Source organism: Pseudophryne corroboree, chromosome 10 (genome assembly GCF_028390025.1).
Source record: "Pseudophryne corroboree isolate aPseCor3 chromosome 10, aPseCor3.hap2, whole genome shotgun sequence".
In the NCBI taxonomy this organism is placed as follows: domain Eukaryota; kingdom Metazoa; phylum Chordata; class Amphibia; order Anura; family Myobatrachidae; genus Pseudophryne; species Pseudophryne corroboree.
Window position 1 is genome coordinate 81,823,100 of NC_086453.1, and position 19,446 is coordinate 81,842,545.

The 19,446-nt window shown below is 43.6% G+C and overlaps 1 protein-coding gene across 2 annotated transcripts in view; it reads left to right on the forward strand.

The window, feature by feature from the left end:
* Positions 1-7,645: 7,645 nt before the first annotated feature.
* LOC134966074 (cathepsin D-like) overlaps positions 7,646-19,446 on the forward strand; it is a 71,725-nt gene continuing 59,924 nt past the window's right edge. The window contains exon 1 of one of the 2 annotated variants that reach the window (XM_063942540.1): positions 7,646-7,928. In XM_063942540.1, coding sequence (XP_063798610.1) covers positions 7,867-7,928 — 62 coding nt within the window. In that variant the 5' untranslated portion in view covers positions 7,646-7,866. Of the gene's footprint in view, positions 7,929-8,131; positions 8,191-19,446 lie in introns of those variants that run through there. The other variant, XM_063942542.1, reaches the window with a different exon arrangement.

Here is a 19,446-nt window from a genome sequence, read left to right on the forward strand (position 1 = left end):
AAAATAGCATAATGGAACAAAATCCTGTCAGGGTGAACACAATATATTAAAACAAATGTACACTACAGGAAAGTAGCAGTTTAGGTGTTAATAAATGGTTTAAAGGAAGTATTAAGAACGAGTATACAAGCCTCTCTACCTAACTGGAGAAATAACTCAGTAACTGCATTAAGGAACTACGCTGTTGGGCATGAGCAAAACATCATCAAGCACAGGGAAACAAAGAAGCCCCAGATCCCTGTGGGTAAGTCAAAGGTGAAAAGGTGTTATAATTGCCAGAAGGAAGGTCATTTTGCAAGAGATTGTAGATCAAGAAGTAGACCAAATTCATATAAACCCCCTAGACAAAGATATGAGCAAAGTTATGACACACCAAATTGTAATCAGAGATCACATAGGAAGGAGTTTGGGCCACACCCATGATATGTAGTCAGGAAAGGTGATCATTAGGACTGATGGTAAGCCTGAGGTAACGGTTAATAAATTGGGAGGTCATTCCCTGAAGACACAGGAATGACCGGGTAAAATTTGTAATGTATCTGTGAAATGTTTTCTTTTTCCCCATCTCTGACGGTCATCGGTAGGACTCAAACATTGCATAGCTACTTGGTCTTTGCAGAAGTCTACCAAACCCCAGCATGACCTACCCGCATCAATGTATCCTGGCCAGATACAAAGGGTGGAGTATGGAGGTGCTGGTGGGAGGGACTGAGCAAGGATACCATTGGACATGTAGATATGACAGCCTGATGATGAACGGCAGATCTGACAATGTTCTAAAATGTTTGAAAAATGTTTTTTTTTCCTGTTGTTTTTTTCCTGTTGTTGTTTATTGTTGGTTTATGTAATATATATGTATATGAATTGTTCTCTCTCTCTTTTGTTTTTTTTTGTTTTCTCTCTTCTCACTCATGTTTTCATGTTTTAAAGATGGTATGTCACACATCAGTTAGACAAATGGTGATGCAAGATTTATTCTCCTTACAGAAAGAGCGCTGGTTTGGAAGAAATATTGTATCACCAGAATGTTCGGTTGGAAGACTGAGAGACGGCACCTTTGAGATGACAGCAGAACAAGAAGAACAACAAGACTAGAGAACTAATTATCGTAACAAGTTTCTCTCCCCCTCAAACTGTTTTCCTGTACCCCCATTACAAATTTCTCCTTTCTCCTCCTGTAAGATGGACTCGCCTCAAGAGACTGTGATCCGTGTTTTCATGTCGACCCTGATGTTGACCAGAGCAGTCTGTTTCGGTGAGAGTACCAGTGAGGTCGAGAAAGGATCCAGAAAGGTTCTGATGACAAAGATGGAGGCGTAGATTTCCAAGAACAACATAATCACCAAGCAAAGGCGAGTATCAGAAAACAATCTGGTAGCATTGACCATAGAAGGAATTGTGAAGGATTGTTAGCTGAAGAAAATTGGATCTGTAGGCATTGTGATAACTTAGTTGAGGATGGGTGCATCAAGAAATGTCAGTCCAGTTTTAACATTAACATGGACCGGCATCCATTGGGTGACTATCACTCATTAGTGGGTAAGGTGTTAAACCAAACAGACTGTTGGGTATGCTCTCAAGTACCTCAAGGCCATAGCAAATCAGGATTAGTACCATTCCCTTTAACTATAGGAGAGGTACTTGAGTTAAGTGGTGGGAGACCGGTGGACAAGAGGTTTAATATCTCTAGTCCTCCTAGTTTGAAGCTCCACCAATATCATGTGGATAGGTCCTTAGTGTGTTTTAACATTTCCAATCCCCGAAAGCCGGGAAATTGGGAAGTATCATGGAATAACAAAACCATGACCTTTTCATATAGAGCCGATAGAATGCCTACAGATACAGAGCTCATACGCCACATAGCCGATAGTGGAAAATATTTCCGATATAGGTATACCCTAGGAAGTAGGATCATGAGAGTTGGAGAAGTATCACCAGGATACTGTGCACATGTCATACAATCGGATACGTGTACCAGACAGATGGGAGAATTAGGGTTAGGAGAGTCCACATGGAAAATGTGTAACATGGTAATGACATATTCAGTCCCATATGTTCTCCCCGATGATGCATATTTCATATGCGGGAGAAAGGCGTATGAGCGGCTTGCCCCAAACTCAGAGGGATTATGTTATATTGAAAAAGTACCGCCTGAAGTAATGACTGTATCGCATAACAAAATTGATTTGACTTACGACCCAACCATTGAAACCACGCTGTGATAAAAGGTGATTCCACGACCTGTTTCTTTCAACCGTTTCTCCTTTGTTTTCCTCCAAGGTACAAGGACTCGCTTGGAAGAAGAATTTGACAACCTTTTACACAGACAACTGATGGACTATGCCATAGACCCCCCATATCCCTAGTGACTTTAATTTTACGCTAGCCCAACACTTTTTTGTAAGTCTATGGACATTGAGAAAGCTTTTTGCTTGCATTTTGGCAAAAGCCCAAAGAGACTACAGTCAACATGTACATCAAGACAAGACACCAGACAAGACTTCAATCAACAAATGTATATTAAACTCACATAGTTTATGACTGCATTTACCATAATTGCTCCTTATCTTCATTTCTACAACCTTCAGGTAATGACACACATAGTCGATAGGGAATACAGGCACAGATATCAGCACTCACATATCCCCCCATTCATGTATCATCAACTAAAATGTGCTCCCCCATTTTGTTGCAACCAAAAGCCGAAAAGAGCTCGGTAAAGTTTGACAGCCCATCCACAGACCCTTAATACGGGATAAGAAGGAATTCAAATGTATACTTCGCAATACCTCGAAGCTTGATTTTAAAACACGTTCGGCACGATGATACATGACCCCCCAAACATGGATTCATACACACATGCTTCTGCTATCTCACTAGGTCATACCCTTTTCCCACCTTCTTCTCTCCTCCCTTACCCAATCATAGAAATGTATTTACATATGACATATATTTTTCTCTTTTTGAAATGTTTTAGGAAGTGGCAGTTATTGGTGACTGCCAAAGGGTGGACTGTCAAAGTCAGAAAAATATCACGCTGCACGTTGCCATATATGCACTTCATGCGTGTGCACGCTGCATATTTAATCAAAATAATGTATTTTATAAGTTAATATTCCCCTGAGTTCAACAGGTATCAGTGGGTCTCAAGATGGCTCTTTGACCTTAGAGATTCCCCAAACAATAGCTTTCATGTTGGGAGGGCTTCACATGTTCTTATGCATAGTTAAGCACAGGAATAGTAATTGAAGATTAATTGTATTCCGAATAAATTACACCTAAGACCAGTCAGTTTCTGTCCCGCAGACGGAATACAATAGCCTTTAATTACACTAAGCTTTGAGACTCAATGAAGAGGGCTAACACCTGTGTTTACGAATGGGGCTGGTTTTGTCTCCAGAAGAATGATTGCTGAGATGTCATTGTCTCAACTGAAAGTGGACATTGAGAATACCGAACAAAACCCAGAGACAGGGGTTGTTTTGTATTCGCCAAACAATAGCTTTCCACAAGACAGGAATGTGTTAGTCATCACCCAACGTTTTGCATAACCAAGATCACATGCTCAGCTCATTGATACAGCTAGCCCACATGCTGTGAAAGACACACACTTCCTGTGGTTGACACCCCCCCACAGCTGGAATGCAGGTATGATATATCCACTGGAAATCACAGGGCAGACTGACTCACACAGCTACCTAGCACCCAGAAGCATGGCTGGCTCATCACCAGGACTGACCTCCTTACGAAGGCTAAGTATTGAATTCACATGGCTTAATGGCATAGAATAGTTTAAATATGTGTTTGTGGTAAAGTAGTTGTGAAATGATTGGCATAGAATAGTTAGTTTGGAGATACAAATGGCTTAAGGTTAATGATGCTTGTGCAGTTGTGTGATTGTTGGGTTTTTGGGATGATACTCTATGAAATCTGTAATGAATTGGAACAGTAGACAATCTGTAGCATAGCATCTCTGGTATACATTTATGGATGGTGATTTATAACAGATTATAGTAGTTTTACATGATACATCTTGCTGAAGGTTAGAAGTCAAAACATACTTCCTTTTGTTACTGTAGTCATGTGCTTGTAGCAATAGCAGGCAGATACTTGTGGGTACCTGGTGATCTGGTCTTGTGATGGCTCATATGCTCTGGTTATTGAGATACTGTGTTGGCTTGAAATTGTGAAAGGTGATTTAGATGGTTTGGAATTGTAAAATCAGAACATATGCATTATATTGAAGCTTAGACATTTTGGAATATAGTGGAGTCTTATGTCTTCTGCTATGTGATTATGGTAAAGCAAAGAATGCCATGTGTTTGGACTTGCAAATCTAAAATGGCTGCTAGCATTCCCTTTTAAATCATATGTTACAGACTTTGGAATCATGGGAGTTTTTCCCAAAATGGAGTCTAGCTTCTGTCCCATGCGGTATTGTAGGCACCATTCTGTTGTTGCTGTGTGTTGTGTATATAGGGACAGCCAGCCTGGGTGAGCACAAGTTTCTCAACACAAGGGTTCTCAACATTGACTAACTGCGCAGCGATCGCTCCCACATGTGTAAATTCTCTGCAACCATATTGTCTCTTATTTTAATGTTATAAGCCATTCTCTCTCTCCTTCCCCCTTAAATGTATTTGTATCTTTATTGTATTTTATGTGTAGTGATTCGGTTAGGTATTTTATGTTATCTTGGTAGTGTATAACTTGTATTGTATTATTCTTTTGCAATTGAACGTTCATTCATTTCCTTAAAAGGCGTTAGACCCTTAGACCGGTATTTGAGTGTTTATTATATTGCTAAGGGGTTCTCAGAGCGTCACATACGCTCATACAACTTTTAAACTAACAAGGTTACACTGTGTTGCATTTACACCTTATCACTGCACAAGGGTTTACAGTATAAGTACATTGTTTATGGTATAGTTATAAAAGTTTAATTCTGTAAGTGTCTGCGACGCCTGTGCTCACACCCTGTGCACAGCGTCTGCTACACTAAGGGCGTACCCTTGCGGTACCTTTTGCGCCAATTGCGTACTGTGTCTCTTAACCTTTTAAAGTGTTTTAAATAGGATAAACATATAGGCTTTGACAGCACTCTACCACCCATTCTTGAGCTTTGGTATAAACCCCATGGTTCTTGAAGTGTCCCCAGCATCCTCTAGGACGTATGAGAAAATAGGATTTTGATACCTACTGGTAAATCCTTTTCTCTTAGTCCGTAGAGGATACTGGGCGCCCGTCCCAGTGCGTACTGTTTCTGCAGTTATTGGTTATGGTTACACATGTGTTGTGTTGCGTTTATAGTCAGCCTGTTGCTGTCGTTATTCATGCCGTTGCATGCGTTGGGTTGAATGCCATGTTGTACGGCATGCTTGAGGTGTGAGCTGGTATGTATCTCACCTTTGTTTAAATCAAAATAAATCCTTTTTCCTCGAAATGTCCGTCTCCCTGGGCACAGTTCCTATAACTGGAGTCTGGAGGAGGGGCATAGAGGGAAGAGCCAGTTCACACCCCTTTTAAAGTCTTAAAGTGCCCATGTCTCCTGCGGATCCCGTCTATACCCCATGGTTCTTGAAGTGTCCCCAGCATCCTCTACGGACTAAAAGAAAAGGATTTACCGGTAGGTATTAAAATCCTATTTTCTGATAATGCATGTAACACTGTGAGAGCATTACAACTGGGTACATTTGAACACGTCCTGTGTATTGCACACACTATAAACTTGGTAGTTCAGAAATATTATTTTTTGTATGTCAGGGACGTGCAGCAGATGCTGTCTGGGGCCCAAAAAATTCCTGGATATTTTGCGGCATTCACTCAGCAACCGCATGAACAAGATTGCAGCAGCTGCAAGAACAGTTCCATTTCCCATGTCACCAACTGAAGCAAGAGGTAGTGACCAGGTGGAATTGCACCATTTATATGCTTCAGCAAAGGGAGCAACAGCAAAAAGCCATCAAAACCTACCCAAGATGCAACCCAAGAAGGACCTCTGGGCTGCAGTGCGAGCAGTGACAAAAATATGTATTAGGAGGACCTGGCAGTGGCAAAAAAAAACAAATAAACTACCAACAGTGTGCTGTGCACCAAGGTGCTGCAGTCAGGGCCAGACTGGCCAACAGGGGTACAGGCGAACCCCCCGCTCCATTGCCTAGGGGCCCACGCTTTCCTCTGGGGATCAGGTTCCAGATTGTGCACTTGAATTATACATATGTTACATTATACTACACAGGACTTTGGTGTATTTTCTACAGTGCATTCAGGTTATTAGTCTGGTACCTTATCATGCATGCACTAGCAGTATTTACCATGCACTCTCTAATGGTTAGCCAAGCCTCTAAGCATGGGCCCCTATGTCTGCATTCCCCCGGTGACCCCTTCATGCCTCAGTCTGACACTGGCTGCAGTTAAGTTACAGCACCAGTGCGACACACTCAAAATGCAAGTAACATATAGATGTTCCTTCCTGCAGTATAACAATAAAAAAAAATGTTTTGGTAACTGCCTAAATCCATCTAGTTTGGCCAGTATACAAAGTTAACTAGGGACATGTGCGTGCCCTTCAGAGACTTCTCACTTCACTATCTTAAAGCTTCCTCCCCTCCAGTGGTCCTGTGTGAAATGGTGTTTAAATTACCACGGGAGTGATAGTGAATCCAAAACACACAAGATTTGACCCCGCGAAGATGACAATGAAATCCAAGCTTGGGGGGAAAACCCAAGGCATAGTTAGGATTCCCACAGATCCCGAAAATTCGGGTGGGCTTGGTTCTTGGAGAACCATGCCCACTCATCTCTAATTAATAGTCTAGATTTATTGTACAACCTTTATTGTTACTCTGTATGAAACTGAAAACAGCTTTATTGGAAACAGAGTGTCTGCTACTCAGTTTGAGGTTCCCTACTGCTCCCTCTCTCCCAGTACCACGTTGTCTCTCTGGCAGAAGTTTAGATTATAACTGTAACCCTATAATGTACTTTTGTATTTCTGGGAAATGTTCCTATTGTATTATTGTTGTCTATACAATATATGTGACCCAAGTGTTTTTGTCAAGCGCTAATCTTTAAAAAAAAAAAAACATACCTCCCAACTATCTCGTTTTATTGGGACTGTCTCGCTGTCCAACCAGCGGGCTACAGTTGGGATGCTCCTATCACTTGCTGATCAGCGTCTATTCACGGGAGACAGAGGAATTGGAGACATCGGCAGAGCTAACAGACCACTGGCAATGCCCCCATAGTGATGGAAAATGGGGACATGGCTCGCGGTCACAGCACTCACGTGAACCCACATCCCCTTTCTGGTCGTGCGCGGTACTGTCAGCTCCCGATGTTGGTAGGTATGTAAAATGTGTTAGAAAAAGGTCATCGCAATTGGACAACCCTGCTCTACCTGTAAAAGTACACAAGAATCAGTCGCTTTCTCTTTGTAAATACTTGTGCTATCTGTATACATTTTTGGAATAAGTTTTTGCCACTCTTCTCAGTTTCCTCGTAACAGTTAATGAGAAATGACCCACTTCCCCGTGCCCTATTCAGCTTATTGAAACTGTCCATCAGCAGACTAATCTCATGATTAGTCATGTGTCATGTGATCACCAATTATCGCCGAAATGCCTAGACCACAGACTGACAAGTGACAGGGCCGTATCTGTGACACACACGCATCAAATCGCATTACAAGCTTCCTGCCCACTGAATTGTGAAAGAAAACCCACAGCAAGCTCTTGACAAAATGTAAAAGTTACTCGTGCAACCCTGTTAGAGGAAGTTAGCTGAACAGACGGGTCTCACTAAGCAGCATTCACACTTCTTTCCTGACCATAAGACACGTTCTGCCAGGACGAAGCTAGAAGCACGATGAAGATTCAAACGTTCACATTCCTTTTTCTTCTCACATGGAGTGCAAATGCAGTGATTCGGTAAGTGACGGCAGTGTATGGCACTGTATCAGTGTGTGCACTGTACAATTGCCTCTAATCTTGTGGAGAGTAACAAAAAGAGCATTACACACACACACACACACACACACACACACACACACGCTCATTCTAAATAATACAGTTACGATGTGATCATTGTACCACACTATCTCAGACAGGTCGGGGAAGATGTAAGAAAGAAGAGGTGGTCAGTGCCAAATGTGTTATAACCAGCGCTATGTGACACTTATACTGAGCATCAGTAAGTATGGAAGCAGATAACATAGGGGAAAATGTCTTCTTTACATTGGGCCTCTTGTTTGTAAGTAAAACAAAAAAAGAATGCAACTGGGCAAAACTATGTTGCATCGTAGTTGGGGCAGATGGAACATGTACAGATGGGGGGAAATAAAGATGATCGTAGATGTGCTAAAAACAATCTCTGACATGCGGTGGGACGCCCAGCACAAGGCTAGTCTGCCCCACATGCCAGGACCTCCCCCCCTTCCCCCGCAAAATGTGCGAAAGCATCGCACGGCGGTGATACTTTTGCACCCGGTGAGCAGCTCCCTGCCTGTGTAGCCTGCCCATGTTTTGGGTTGTAGTAGCTGCATGTGACGTCACGCAGCCGCTGTGGTGGCCCGCCCCAGCAATGGTCCGGACACGCCTGGATTGTCCGGACCGTGCCCCCCAATGGCGTTTAAACGCTGCTGGCACGCCCCCTCGCCACCGCTTCTGCCTGTTAATCAGGCAGAGGCAATCGCACCAGTGAGATGCTTTAGCGAATCACTGTGTGCACATGCGCAGTGCAGCCGCTGCACGTGCGCACAACACAATGGGTTCCAGGGTGCGATCAGCTCTGAATTAGGCCCAGAGAGAGTTAGATTTGGGTGTGATGTGTTCAAACTGATATCTTAATTGCAGAGTAAAAATAAAGCCATCTAACATTTGTGGGCTACATGCAAAAGCAGCCAGTATTCATCCTGCACAGAAAAAATATAACTCACCCAAATCTACATTTCTCTGCACATGTTACATCTGACCCACCTGCAATGCAACATGTTTTTGCCCAGTTGCTTGCTTTCTTTGCTTTACTTGCAACCATGAATCAGGACCATTATCTGCAAACATCTAACGATTTTGTTGTCACCATACTGTTGTATGGTGAGGTAAAATCATTCAGATGTTATTAAAAAAAGATAAGTGCACTTTTGTTGCTTATCGTTTTTTCCACATATGGGAACGATTACCTACCAGTATGTTTACAAATTTGTGATGGTTGGGTAGCTTCTGTGGGGTCTGGGCTGCACACGAGATCTCACGATGGGGGTAATTCTGAGTTGATCGCAGCAGCAAGTTTGTTAGCAATTGGACAAAACCATGTGCACTGCAGGGGGGGGGGGGGCAGATATAACATTTGCAGAGAGAGTTAGATTTGGGTGGGTTATTTTGTTTCTGTGCAGGGTAAATACTGGCTGCTTTATTTTTACACTGCAATTTAGACTGCAGATTGAACACACCACACCCAAATCTAACTCTCTCTGCACTTGTTATATCTGCCTCCCCTGCAGTGCGTATGGTTTTGCCCAACTGCTAAAAAAGTTCCTGCTGTGATCAACTCAGAATTACCCCCGATGTTTGCGATATCTCACACATGCACAGTGGGCCGGGCAGGAGGTAATATACAGCGTATCAGCACTAGGCTGATGCACTGCAAGACATCCATAGATTGCCTTGATAAGAGGCAAAGTAGAAAGAGCTAATAGCAGCATAATAAGTGTCCTCTAGTGATATCTACCTTCCCATAATTCTTTGGGCTCGAACCTATTAGCCGCGAATCGGATTGTTTAGTAAATAAGTGCTGCTATATGCCACACTCACGTTACTTTCGGAGCCGCTGATTTTTGTTTGAACCCCTACTGGGTAGCATACTAAATCCGTGAGTTGGAGGTGAGATCGGTTTGCGAGAGGGGCAAGTTGTGGTGCCACTGCAATAGACACTTTCCCCCTTTATACCTAATAGGATCAAGCCCTTTGTATTCCAAAATGTTAGTTATCTCAATATTGCAAAAGCTATCATTTTGCAATAGATACTGTTCTCTCCGTATAATGAGATAGTAATGCTTTATGCGAAGGTCAGCATATCCAGTAAATTATAAATATGTGTTTGGAGGCCGCATCCCATTAAAAAATAATGTAACACAACAGAGCTTATTGCCTTTCTCAGGGACATTGACAATTACACAGTGCTGCTATGATTTGTTTGAAAATCTAAAACATTATTTAACCTTCAAATGAAACCAAGGAGTGTTCTTATTATATGATCCAAATTTACCAAAATGAATAAAAGCAAGTGGATGCAAGAATATGTCTTATGCATACCTCCCAACTTTGGCTGCCTTGAAAGAGGGACACACGCGCGGCGAAGCCGTGCGCGCTCCCGAAAAGGGGGTGTGGTCTATGCAAAGGGGGCGTGGCTTCACGGGAAGACCCGCGATCGCGAGCCACGCCCCCGATTTCATCACTGAGGGGGCATGCCCAGCGCTCCGTGAGCCGCTGGCATGCCCCCTCTCCCTCTGTCTACAATGAATAGACGCTGTGCGCATGCGCACAGCGTCTATTCACCGCTGCTCTGCTAAGCAGGGCAGCGAGAGACTGAGCCTCCCAACTTTCCCCCCCCACCGCGGGATACTGCGGCCCGCGGGTGGGACAGCGGGACAGACCCCAAAAAACGGGACTGTCCCGCGAAAATCGGGACAGTTGGGAGGTATGCTTATGTGACGATGATCTGGCCCAGAGGGGAAGAAGGGGATCTCCCGGTGGGCCCCACTGCCGATGGGCCCTACTCCTCCTCTAGGGATCTATCCTAGTGCACTTCAATTATGTATTATACTTATGTTACATTATACTTCACACAAATATGGTTTATTATATATTTATCAAGGGGCAGAGAACATGTACTCTGTAATGGTTAGCAGGGCCGAAACTAGAATTTTCGTCACCTGGGGCAAGGCAGTAATTTGGCGCGCCCCCTCCCCAAAAGAAAACCAGCAAAACAAACCGTCAGACTAAAATGATCAGAGTATAAAAAAAATTTAAAAAGGGGATTACTATCGGACAATGGGGGTCATTCCGAGTTGTTCGCTCATTGCCGATTTTTGCAACGGAGCGATTAAGGCAAAAATGCGCATGCACATGGTACGCAGTGCGCATGCGCTATATATTTTAGCACCAAACTTAGTAGATTTACTCACGTCCGAACAAAGAATTTTCATCGTTGAAGTGATCGGAGTGTGATTGACAGGAAGTGGGTGTTTCTGGGCGGAAACTGACCGTTTTCTGGGAGTGTGCGGAAAAACGCAGGCGTGCCAGGATAAAACGCAGGAGTGTCTGGAGAAACGGGGGAGTGGCTGGCCGAACGCAGGGCGTGTTTGTGACGTCAAACCAGGAACGAAACGGGCTGAGCTGATCGCAGTGTAGGAGTAAGTCTCGAGCTACTCAGAAACTGCTAAGAATTATTTATTCGCAATTCTGCTACTCTTTCGTTTGCAATTCTGCTAAGATATACTCCCAGAGGGCGGCGGCTTAGCGTGTGCAATGCTGCTAAAATCTGTTAGCGAGCGAACAACTCGGAATGAGGGCCAATGGGGGTAATTCTGAGTTGATCGCAGCAGGATTTTTGTTAGCAGTTGAGCAACACCATGGGGGTCATTCCGAGTTGTTCGCTCGGTAAATTTCTTCGCATCGCAGCGATTTTCCACTTAGTGCGCATGCGCAATGTCCGCACTGCGACTGCGCCAAGTAAATTTGCTATGCAGTTAGGAATTTTACTCACGGTTTTTTCTTCGTTCTGGTGATCGTAATGTGATTGACAGGAAGTGGGTGTTTCTGGGCGGAAACTGGCCGTTTTATGGGTGTGTGCGAAAAAACGCTACCGTTTCTGGGAAAAACGCGGGAGTGGCTGGAGAAACGGAGGAGTGTCTGGGCGAACGCTGGGTGTGTTTGTGACGTCAAACCAGGAACGACAAGCACTGAACTGATCGCAGATGCCGAGTAAGTCTCGAGTTACTCAGAAACTGCACAGAGATGTCTTATCGCAATATTGCGAATCTTTCGTTCGCAATTTTGATAAGCTAAGATTCACTCCCAGTAGGCGGCGGCTTAGCGTGTGCAAAGCTGCTAAAAGCAGCTTGCGAGCGAACAACTCGGAATGACCCCCCATGTGCACTGCAGGGGAGGCAGATATAACGTGCAGAGAGAGTTAGATTTGGGTGTGGTGAGTTCAATCTGCAGTCTAAATTGCAGTGTAAAAATAAAGCAGCCAGTATTTACCCTGCACAGAAACAAAATAACCCACCCAAATCTAACTCTCTCTGCAAATGTTATATCTTCCCCCTGCAGTGCATATGGTTTTGCCCAACTGCAAAAAAATTTCCTGCTGCGATCAACTTGGCATTACCCCCATTATTCTCCTATGTGCCTCAAATGCCCTATGTGTCACATGCCCCACCAGCGTGTTCAACTACATGCTCCTCAGTGTGATCCCATACAATGCACTATATCATGACACTTCATCACTGCAGTACATTCCCCTATCCACTGCACTACATCACTATACTACATCCCCTACACGCTGAACTACATCACTACACTACATGCATTTTCTGGGAGTGTGCGGAAAAACGCAGGCGTGCCAGGATAAAACGCAGGAGTGTCTGGATAAACGGGGGAGTGGCTGGCCGAACGCAGGGCGAGGTCTTGCACATGTGCCCTGGAGCCGGCCGGGGAGAGACACAGCGCATCAGCATAAAGCTGATGCACTGTGTGCTCAGGCGGGGACTGCCGGAGTGGTGAGTTTTCACTCCTCCGCTCCAGCAAATTAGATATTTATACATCTTGTTGATGCTCCTTCCTGCTTCACCTTGGTAATGAGGCAAAGCATGAAGTGTTATAGCGGCACAATCTGTGCTGCTATAATACATCTCTCCCATAGGACCTGATTCAGAGTTGTACATAGTTCATACAGAAGCTGCGTCTTTGGGCGAAAAAGCAGCAGGAAACGTCTTGTGTGATCCACTGCTGCACCTAGAGATGCAGCCATCCTCAGGTTACACAGTATGGCGGGTTGCTCATGCTACTTTGGGCCAGGAAATCCAAAGACCCAGGCCCTGACCTCTCCACTCCCAGAGAATGGGGAGTGACACCCCCCCATTTTCTAGATGCACTGACCAGCTCCACCCATCCCCCCGCCTGCCAGGGGCGTTTTTACAGAGGAGGGGGCCCGTGTGCACCTCCGGGTGGGCCCCCTCCTCTGAACGGTGCTGTAGACTCCAGCGTTTGGCCGTAGTCTACTGCACATGCGCAGGTCTCCGGAAACATGGCGCCCGCCATGATCCGGAGACCAATTTGGCTATCGCGCATGTGCGGTGGCCATTTTCACTGTGATCGCTGCACCCGCCGCTGGACTCCGGTAAGGTAAGTGTTTAAATGGGTGCAGTGTGTGCGGTGTGGGCCCCCCTGGACCCAGGGGCCCGTGTGCACTGCACACATTGCACCCATTATAGAAACGCCAATGCCGCCTGCATATGCATAAGACAGGTCCTGCGCATGTGCAGCTGCCCCATCATTGCAGATGCACAAACCATTGGGTTTACGTACATCTCTGAATCAGGCCTATACTTCACAAATGTTACTTTCAGCATGAGCAGCAATAAGCATTTGATGAGGGTCAAATAAATCAGCCAAACCCAGTGCAAAAATATTAATTTCCCAATCATGCGCCTTGCTCATAAATAATTAATGTACCACTACAGAAGTAGCAAGCAGTAACCGATGTTTCGCACAGATAATTAACTTGATAATCTTTTGGTAAAGCATTTTTAAGTGAAATGATACATATAGGTACATGTACACAAAGCTTAAGTGTTCCGTTTTTGGTACAGGGGCTGACTCTTATACCCCTTTCACACAGACCAAAATTTCCCGGGTTATTGCACATGAACGCGCACCAACCCGGGAAATTTCCCAGTGTGAAAGGGTACAGGGTCAAAATCCCGGGATCCCTGCCCGGGCATCTCAACCCTGCAATCGACCAGGGTTGGTCCCGGGATCTTCCCGGGAACCTGGTCAGTGTGAACGGGAGCCGGGTCAATGTGCCCCGGCTCCCGTTCATTCTCTATGTAGCAGGCGGCGCTTGGAGATCATGTGATCTCTTGACTCCTCTACTCACCAGGAGGGCCACTGCCTTGATCTTGTGTTCACCAGGCTCCGCTCAGTTTCTGAATTCACTAACACTCCTTTCCCTCTCTCTGATCACAACCTGATCACCTTCACAATCTCTTCTATTACTTTAAATTCTAGGACACTAAAACCAAGCAAGCCTCCTCTAACCTGCAGAAATACTAACAAAATAAATTTTCAACAACTTTCCACTTCTCTGCACAAACTACTCTCACCAATCTCTACATTCACCACATCTGACATTGCTGTATCCCACCTGCACCAGACCCTAAAGAGTGCCCTTGATGAAGTGGCTCCAGCTACCCATCACACTACACGTAGGCTTAGATGCCAACCATGGCACTCTAAATCAACAAGACACCTACAAAAATTGTCACGTAAAGTAGAACGTCAGTGGCGGAAATCTCAGAATCCAAGTGACTTTCTCACATATAAGACTACCTACCACTCCTATCGTCAGGCCCTGGACACTGCCAAACAAACATATTTCCAATCTCTCATCTCTTATCATGCCACAAACCCCAAGCGACTTTTTAATACATTTAAATCACTTTTTACCCTCCCTCACCTCCCCCACTAGCTACTATCAGTGCACAAGAACTTGCTTCCTACTTCAAGGATAAGATTGATAAAATCCGAGATGAAATGGTATGCTCTAACTCAGCCAGTGACCTGCTCAATTCCCTACCTGAACCCTCTGGCACTTTCTCTTCATTTGATCCCACAAGTGAAGATGAAGTATCAACACTCTTTTCATCCTCCTACTCCACTACCTCTCCTCTTGATCCTATACCCTCACAGGTCAGTAAAACTTTGTCTCCTGTGCTTATCCCAACCTTAACTAAAATCTGTAATCTCTCTCTCTCTACTGGTATCTTTCCCTCTCTGTTTAAACATGCAGTGATTACTCCCATTCTAAAAAAACACAACTCTGACCCAAACACACTCTCTTACTACCGTCCCATTTCTCAGCTACCCAGTCCCTCCAAGCTACTTGAGAGACTTGCCTACACTCATCTTACACACTTTCTTAACTCCTACAACTTATTGGACCCACTTCAGTCAGGCTTTCGTGCCCAACACTCCACAGAGATGGCACTGACCAAAGTAGTGAATGATCTAGTCAGTGCTAGATCAAAAGGCCATTACACACTACTTATTCTTCTAGATCTCTCTGCTGCTTTTGACACTGTTGACCACTCTCTTCTCATACAAACACTTCAATCCCTAGGTCTTCAGGACACAGCCCTTACTTGGTTCTCATCCTACCTATCTAATCGCTCTTTGAGTGTTCACTTATCTGACTCTACCTCCTCTTCTCTACCTCTATCAGTTGGAGTACCACAAGGCTCAGTCTTAGGTCCTCTGCTTTTCTCATTATATACCTCCTCTCTTGGTAAACTAATTAGCTCTTTCGGATTTCAGTATCATTTGTACGCTGATGATACTCATATCTACCTATCCTCCCCAGATTTGTCACCATCTTTATTGGCTCGTGTCACTGGATGCCTGTCTGCCATTTCATCTTGAATGTCATCTCGCCACCTCAAACTCAACATTTCCAAAACAGAATTAATTATTTTCCCACCAGCTAAGAGTAGTTACCAGGAAAATGGTAAAAAAATGACACCTGCATGAAAATGCGCTCACAAGCAGCAGAGGAATGGATATCCAAAAAGGGGTGAAACCCTCACCCCAATGAAGCTATCAAATTACTAGTAAAATTTGGATATCCTATCTCCTGCGCTCTCCCAGTTCACTTATTCAAAGAAGGAGTAGACCTTTACTTATCTTTAAAGGCCGGTGATCTCTTTCACGTCCCACTTCCTTCTCAATAAATTTCAATGTAAGTGATAATGGATGGTATATGTCCAATGGTCCAATAATAAACCATGTAAAAGAAATAAAACACAATCTAGTGTGATACCATCATAAAAAGCCCTTCGTTAAGGACAATGTACCATAAATTCATTGATTTCAATCTCTAATGAGTGTGATCCACACATATGTATAAAATACAATTTCTTTAATACTAAAAAAATTCCAGTCATGGAATACAATTCAATCACATAGGGATATGGCATATATCCACTTTTACATCCAATGATTTGTGAGGGTGGCTTACTACCCGATTTGGAAATTTTAAAGTGCTTATAAAAAAGCTGTACAGATGTTTCAGCAATCCCGGGAAAGGCAGCTCCAATGGTCAGCACCCCGTCCTCTCCTCGTCAGGTACGTCCGCCACGAATCCTCACCGTCCGCCAACGCGTTTCGATCAAATTCGTTGATCTTTGTCAAGGCATAATCTGGTGGCCTCCTTTTCCAGCCCTTTATACCCTTATGAATTAGTATTCCCAATTGCAGGGAGGAGCCACTCTCACTTACAATTAACACTTATTTCATATACAGTACATCCTTAGATCCAAATTTAACATCCATGAGCTATTTCATAAAACAATCTATTATCCCTTTATTCGATTACACATAATGTTAACCAATTAAAAAGTAAATAAAAACATAAAAAACACAAAATAACGAGGACCGGAAGTGTAATATGCAACCAGGATTAACCTCCGCTTATCCTCCTTTAATGGTTCCGCATGACAGAGGAGAGAAATAAGGCCCCGTCCACCTGACCGCAACTTCCGGTCACATGATCATCCGGTCACATGATCACGGCCGTCCGCAATGATGTGGCCTGTACTGCGCCCAATGAGTCATCCGGTCACGTGATAAATTATGGGCGGAAGTACGACCACAGCCGCCCGCAATAATATAACTTGTATTGCGTTCAATGAATCATCCGGTCACATGATATATTATGGGCGGAAGTTCATCGGCGGCCATATCTCAAATTCCAAAAGGAAATTAAGCAGCACAGTTCTTATCCATTACAATACAATCAAAGTGTAAGGGCGGAAATGTATACGTTGCCATGTTGTTTCCTGGAAAGAGAAATTTCTTTTACTTTTCCTTAACAGAAACTTCCATATAAAGAGTTTAATGTTCTTATCACAACATAATGAGAATAAAAATAATAAATACACAGAATGGATCCCTTAACATGTATCGATTTACTCTGGGTTAATTCTAATTAAGGAACCATTTGACTTCAAAGTCCTTGTTCAGGCCGCCCGGGACTAAAGTTTTCAAGGAATGTATATATTGCATTTCAGTTTTTGCTAGGGTTGCAGCTATGTTATTACATCTCCAGCTCCCCTTTACTTGTTTTAATGCTCCAAATATTTTTAACTGTTTAGTATCTTTATTATGAATATTCTTGAAGTGGGATGAGAGTGCATGTGTCTCAACCCCATTCCTTATATATCAAGGAACAAGCTGATACAATGATAAAGAAATTCAAAGAGAGTGGCTATAGTGATAGAAGTATCGAGAAAGCTATCAATAAATGTGAGAACATAGATAGAAAGGAAGGCACATACATTGGAGGATGGAGATAAGAACCACTCCTTGGCAGTAGCGGTACAGGCCACATCATTGCGGACGGCCGTGATCATGTGACCGGATGATCATGTGACCGGAAGTTGCGGTCAGGTGGACGGGGCCTTATTTCTCTCCTCTGTCATGCGGAACCATTAAAGGAGGATAAGCGGAGGTTAATCCTGGTTGCATATTACACTTCCGGTCCTCGTTATTTTGTGTTTTTTATGTTTTTATTTACTTTTTAATTGGTTAACATTATGTGTAATCGAATAAAGGGATAATAGATTGTTTTATGAAATAGCTCATGGATGTTAAATTTGGATCTAAGGATGTACTGTATATGAAATAAGTGTTAATTGTAAGTGAGAGTGGCTCCTCCCAGCAATTGGGAATACTAATTCATAAGGGTATAAAGGGCTGGAAAAGGAGGCCACCAGATTATGCCTTGACAAAGATCAACAAATTTGATCGAAACGTTTTGGCGGACGGTGAGGATTCGTGGCGGACGTACCAGACGAGGAGAGGACGGGGTGCTGACCATTGGAGCTGCCTTTCCCGGGATTGCTGAAACATCTGCACAGCTTTTTTATAAGCACTTCAAAATTTCCAAATTTGGTAGGAAGCCACCCTCACAAATCATTGGATGTAAAAGTGGATATATGCCATATCCCTATGTGATTGAATTGTATTCCATGACTGGAATTTTTTTAGTATTAAAGAAATTGTATTTTATACATATGTGTGGATCACACTCATTAGAGATTGAAATCAATGAATTTATGGTACATTGTCCTTAACAAAGGGCTTTTTATGATGGTATCACACTAGATTGTGTTTTATTTCTTTTACATGGTTTATTATTGGACCATTGGACATATACCATCCATTATCACTTACATTGAAATTTATTGAGAAGGAAGTGGGACGTGAAAGAGATCACCGGCCTTTAAAGATAAGTAAAGGTCTACTCCTTCTTTGAATAAGTGAACTGGGAGAGCGCAGGAGATAGGATATCCAAATTTTACTAGTAATTTAAGAGTAGTTACCAACCTGATATCTCCATAACTGTTGACAATGCAATTATCCACCCCACCCCACAAGCTCGTTGTCTAGGTGTCACCCTTGACTCTGAACTGTCCTTTGTTCCACACATTCAATCTGTCTCTAAATCATGTTACATGCACCTTAAAAACATATCCAAAATACGCCCTTATCTTATACAAGACACTGCAAAAACTCTAATCCATGCACTCATCATCTCCCGCATTGATTATTGTAATAGTCTCCTTACTGGTCTTCCCAAACATAGGCTCTCACCACTTCAATCCATTTTAAATGCTGCTGCGAGGCTAATCTTCATCGCCAGATGTTCTTCATCTGCTGATCCGCTTTGTCAGTCCCTCCATTGGTTACCGGTATTCTACTGTGTCAAATATAAAATACTTTTACTTACATACAAGGCTATTAACCAAACTGCACCATCTGCATACATCTCCTCACTCATCTCAAAATATCTCCCTACCAGACCTCTCCGCTCTGCACAAGATTTGCGTCTCTCATCCACATGTATTACCTGTTCCCACTCAAAATTACAGGACTTTACCCGGGCTTCACCCACTCTGTGGAATGCACTCCCACGCACAATAAGACTCTCCTCTAGTCTCCAAACCTTTAAACGTTCCCTGAAAACTCATCTCTTCAGACAAGCCTACCAAATTTCAGACCCACACACATAACCTTCAATGCTTCCCTATCCAATTACATCCCCTCTGTACAGTCCACATAACCTCACATTTTGTCTTCCAACATTGCTGGGTGATCATATCATACAACC